General features: G+C 38.1%; 1 protein-coding gene across 1 annotated transcript in view; it reads left to right on the forward strand.

The window, feature by feature from the left end:
- The window catches only part of LOC109464654 (hemicentin-2-like), a 101,460-nt gene that overhangs the window by 23,958 nt on the left and 71,502 nt on the right, over positions 1–6,000 (forward strand). Inside the window, exon 4 of the mRNA XM_019761676.1 lies at positions 1,165–1,281. Within this exon, the coding sequence (XP_019617235.1) occupies positions 1,165–1,281 (117 nt within the window). The remainder of the gene's footprint in view (positions 1–1,164; positions 1,282–6,000) is intronic.

Genomic DNA, 6,000 nt, shown 5'->3' on the forward strand with positions numbered 1-6,000 from the left:
ATTCATTATATGTGGTACTCAGAAGAAAAAAAAGCTACGTCCCACGTAGATTGTTGGTCTATTTCAAACGATTCAAGTATGAAATGGTAGCATGGATGTGCTAACAAGTAGCAGTTGATATCAATATCAAGAATATTTCCTGATCCATATTTTTATTTTGTATTACGCCCAGAAACTGCAGTGGATGCCTTTAACAGAAACTAACAAGAAACTAAACATAACATTTCCAATATGGAGACCGTATCAGAATTGCTAAAAAAATCATTATCTCCTTGAATCACAGATGACGAAATTATGAATGAAATTGATAACTCTGCAACACGGTAAACTTACATTGTACTGTGTAGCTAACCTAGAAGAGGGTTGTTGTATGTAAATGTATGTTATTGTTATCATGAAAGTTCGTCTGTGTTAGTAGTAACCATAGTAAAACGTTGAACTTTATTCCAACACAATGGTACACAGAGATAAAATTTTCAGCGACCACTGTCGCCTTCATCAGGATAATTAATGACCAATCACCAATATTAGGGCACTCCAAACATCACCTGATAGAGACGGTGGACGATATAAACTCCCTGGCATGTTTGATCAATTGCTGGCGTCATGTATCTGTAGAGTCTCGTGTGAATATGGTAACGTGTCTGTAACCGTAACTCGAGATGACGTCGTGAAGTGATTGGTCATTAATTATCCTGATGAAGTCGCCAGTGTTCGTTGAAAATTTAAATCTCTCTTTACCCGTCGTGCTGGAATAAAGTTCATCATTTTAGTATGCTATTGTTTTTTTTTTATATCAAAACTACATACATACAATGTACAATGCAATGAACCATCCCTTACACAATAATTCAAATCAACAAATCACTGATCATAATAACAACAATACTTTGTATAGTAAATAATAATAATAATCAAATAATCATAATATCAAAATGATTCATAACAAGTCATTGATCAGAACAAAATCATAAACAATGATTTAAATAATACCAAATCAATGAGCATAACAATAATCAACAATATTTCAATCATAACAAATAATTGATCATAACAATAATCATATAATATATATCATAACAAATCGATATTTTGTATTATTATAATCATTGATCATTACAATAGTATGCTATTGTTGACGTGTGTCATTTGTCTCTTACGCAGGCAGTTCTGATGTCCTACTGGTTGCTGCAGTCACCATTGGTGTCGTGCTGGGAATTGTATTTGCCGTACTTATAGTGCTGTGCCTTAGAGCGAGAAAAATACCTATCTGTTGTTTCTGTAAGTAACCTTTATCAAAATTAATAATACGTATCTTGACAAGAATATATGACCTATAATTGTGTGTTTGGTAGTGAATATGCTAAAATTTTTATCAGTCAGTCAATTGCATGTCCTGTTTTGCGGTAATGCAATTCTAATGTGTTTTGTTAATCATAATGCATCTGCTAAAACCTATCTATTAGCCAATTGCACTTCGTGGTTTGCGATATTGCAGTTGTGTTTTGTTCACGATAGCGAATATGCTAAAAAAACTAGCAATTGATTGCACTTCCTGGTTTATGACATTGCAATCTGGTTTGATTTTGGTCACCGTAGCAAATCTGATATTCCTTTCTAGCAGTCAATTGCACTTCATGGTTCTTGATGTTGCAAGTCTTAGTTTCCATATCTGCTAAAACCTCTCTGGCAGTCAACTGCACTTCTTGGTTTGCGATATTGCAATTCTGATATGTTTTTCTAGTCATAAGGAATCTGCTATAAAAACCTATAGAAGACAATGGCAATGGCAATTCTTGATTTTTAATATTGCAGCGTTCGCTATCGTGCCCTATCGTATCGCTCAGGGGGTGCTCTAAAAGATTTCAAGGCTACGTTGTGAACAATCTGTTTTCTTTAAAGCTTCCACTAGGGGATGTGACAAACGATTTGTGAATGTGTAATTGGTTTTCCAGCTGACAGGGATACAAGGACGTGCGCGCTGAGTCCTTGTTGTTCCCGATCTAATGACGGTTTTACTGCCAAGCCACCTCTCGACTCAAGGTAACGTCAACATAGCTATCAAAGGCACTCCCTCATTACCTCCATGAAAAATGGAGGTATTGTTTTTGGTGCGTCTGTGTGTGTGTGTGTGTGTCTGTCTGTCTGTCTGTGTGTTTGTGTTTCCGCACATTTGTAGTCAGCATAACTTCAGAACGCCTTTATGGATTGTGATATTTGGTATGCTGATAGGTCAAGGTCAAATATGGGCCTCCTGGTGGCTGACCTTGGTATTGCAGCAGAACTTTTGTATTTTGTTTATCGGCGTTTTGCTTATTATACTCAAAAGTGTATTACCGTAATCCCTCCTGAAATACAGGTACACAAATATTTAACGTCAAAACGGGATACCAAAGGCCCCCTTTTTTTCGGTGCAATACTGTAACACTTCACTGTGTATTGCACCCTCTACTAAAACAGTCAGGTACATAAATATTTGTAAAATCAGCAACCTATGTTTAATTGCGAAACGTTGCGGATGCCATCAAACTGAAGAATTTTACTCTTTCTACACAAGTTAGACTATTTGACAGTGTTTGAATTGATTTTGAGATTGCGTTTGACAACAGATATGTCAAAGGTCGTTATTGGTGTCATTTCAGCTTGAAGATGTCACAAGATCTAACATCCACCCTCGAGCTGCATAAGCTGAATGGTGTATCGAAACAACGGTCTACTATCAGTCTGGATACAGTCGGTCTATCCAGCCAATGTGAGTCATTTATTGTCGTCACAATATCTGATAGGTGCGTTTTCTCGTTATCTAAATCTGCTATGTAATATTGCCTGGAAATTCATCAGATGGGTTTCATCGATCGGCAGTTTAACTTGTCACACATGACAAGCTGCAGGATTCGCGATTTTATCCCTTTTCCAATGCGGCACGGAGTAGTTTCCTTATATCAAAACAGTTTCGCTTAATGGAGTAACATTTCCTGCATGTCTGCAAGGACGTTCACGACACACAGCGCACGGTAGCACTTCTTCATGGTTAAGCAAGATATACAGTGTAGAGGGAGTATGGAGACATCGCCTATTACGGATGACATTTACACGGGGTATAGGACGAGGTGGGGGAACAATCGAAAAGACATATTGAATAGGTTTTCTTAGAATAGAGCCCTGCAATTTAGAGACGCAATTCTGGTAAAGTATCAGTATATTTCGATCGAGCCATATAGCGTCTCTTCTAAGCTGAGCTTATCCAACTGTTTAATGACTTTTAGTGTCTTATAGATTTTCGTTGTACAGGGTGAGAGCTAACAAGAGTGTATTTTATGGGACTACTGTGTGTATTTTATCAGTTCCAGAGGCGAAGAAGTTCGAGTATGGAAGTCTTAACACACACAGAAGAGGCTACACAGAGGATACAAAGTACCAGAGACACTGTCCATACTACATTGGCGAACTTACACTCAGACAGGAGAGTAAGGTATGTAGGGCAGTCTGACACACATTCACAAATTTAGCCTCCCAACCATGGTTAGGTGTAGGTCGGCACAAAGTCGCCTGGTCTTCGGTGTATTCACTTTTAGTCGGCTGCAAAATGCTTAAAACATTCAGGGGTTGGTCGGCAGGTTTGACCATGGTTTGCTGGTATCCGACTGTTAGTCAGCAGAATAACAGCCAACCATTCGGTAGTAATTATAAGTCAGCAGTTTTGGGGGGCGTGTCGGGGGTCGAGTTTGATTCAAATTTAACTCAAATTCGCTTCAATTCTTATAGCAAGGTAGGCGTGGCCTAAATCTGGCCAGAGTGCTCTCGATCTCAAACGCCCTGGTCGTCTAGTGTTCTGAAACATATTCGGATGAAGGTCGTGAATATGTGACAGACAGGGCCTTAACGTCTCTAAAGTAACGAAGACATAGAAAAGAACGCGGAACGGAAAATATGCAGTTATGCCAGAGCATAGTTTAGTGATGAGCGGAGAACATCTGTACATTCAGTAATGGTGTTCAATCTGTGCGTGCGATTAGAACGCCTACGCCAAGCCTACACAGCTGGTACATTTATGAGACTAGAAAAATTGGTTCTCGCCCACAATTGACAAGTATTCGCCAGGCTGTTCGAACAAGCACGCAATCAGAATTTCCGATTCATATCGGACATAAACTAGGTTGGCTGGTCCTATGAGCGTTTTGTGATAAACTGTATTTCAGACGTCTGCGTCAATATTGCCTTTTCTATATAATATCAAACGCCATCTACGCAGCACTATTTCCTACCACGCATGTAGCATAATGATTTTGGATACCTTAGTGCACATCAGTTATTTAGGAACAAAAACAGGCAGGGGCATGAAATATTTTTGGTTAACCTCAGATCTTCCTATTCGTAACCCCAGTATTGTGATGTCTGGATCTAGGTTTTCGCGATTTTAACACTATGTTGCTAAGAGTACACTTAAATGAAGACATTCAACAGCTTGAATAGATTTTGTAGTGGAAAGGCTAATGGAATTCACTAAGTCCAGTTTAACCCTACCTAGACCGGGCTTTTTTTGACATGGGGGGACCGGGGGGGGGCTCTTTTGACCCCCCTAAGAACTCGCGAACGGTATGTCGTATGACCACCAAATTTTCAGAGAATGGTGTACTAGTGAAAATTTATCATATCTACAATTTTTATGTCGTTATGACGTAATATGACGTCATTATGACGTCATTAATGTGATTTTATTGGCCAAAACCGTCTAAATAGGGTTTTCCCTGAAAAACCTCCCTGGTATACAACATAACTTTACCAAAAGTGTTTATGACAGAATATTAGTGTGTACGAAGTCTTATGTTGCCCATAGCAACACCGGTGACGTCATAAAATGACGTCATGCATATTTAAGATATCCGCCATCTTGGATCATCAATCTTGAATTTTCAAAAATAGTTTTTTTTCATGATAAAGCCTAAAATACATTGTAAACATACTAAAAACCTTCATTCAAACCTTTTTGTAAAAAGAAATGGAAATATTGATGAAATTTTAATGAAAATAACCCGTATATACCTGTTCTAATGATATGGTCCGCCATCTTGGATTTTGGCCAATGACGTCATCAAATTAGCATCAATTATGCATATTTAATGATAAAATTTACATAAAATTATATGGGATGTTATTAATATTAGAAACCATGAGTAACTTGTCATAAAACCCATAAAATTCTATTGTTGAAACAAAAAGTACTAAATTTAGCAAAAAATGCCTGTCAGAAACCCGTTGCCATGGCAACACAAAAAATTATTATCTTATTCCAATGATGGAGAATTGTTGCCAACAATATTTTAGGAAAAGTCACCAAGTTTGGTCGTTTTACGGCTAGCCGTTCAGACGCTAGGTGACATCAAAGTTGCCGCGGGCACTTTTAGCCCCCCCGGTCTAGGTAGGGTTAATACTCTGGCACGAAAACAGCAACAAACTGTGCATGAAAAGTTTGACCCAAACAAGACAACAACCAGGAATATACTTTATCATAAAAAATATCTCTCTCTGCTATGCAAAATGAACTCTCCAAGTCATTTACTCCTTCTTTCTGTGAGATCACCTCGAAGATTCTGTCATCGAAATGGATTTACTGCGCGAAGGGTTGGTGGGGTGACGAGCAGATGGAGATAAGGAGACTTATATGATGGATTTAATTTGTCGGTCCATTTTAGTTACGTTGAAGAAGATTGTCGGATGTCATTTGAAACGTTCGGAAGTTTTTTTGGAAAATATCTAAAATTGAAAAATTATCAATTTGTGTATAGTATACTAAAGCTGTAAATACAGTCTAGTTGGCCTTTTCAGGCACATCCATATATCCAGAGTCGATCGTTATCTACCGAAACTGCTCCATATACCATGGCAAAGAACTCAACATATACCTTTTAGCTTAGAAATAGAAAACAAAACCCCAACAAATGATTTTCNGTCAAATGATGCCGCGTATACCAAGTGTTAATAACCGAGGTGCATATATTT

The sequence above is a fragment of the Branchiostoma belcheri genome, unplaced genomic scaffold (genome assembly GCF_001625305.1).
Source record: "Branchiostoma belcheri isolate BF01 breed outbred unplaced genomic scaffold, Haploidv18h27 scaffold14, whole genome shotgun sequence".
NCBI classification, from domain to species: Eukaryota; Metazoa; Chordata; class Leptocardii; order Amphioxiformes; family Branchiostomatidae; genus Branchiostoma; species Branchiostoma belcheri.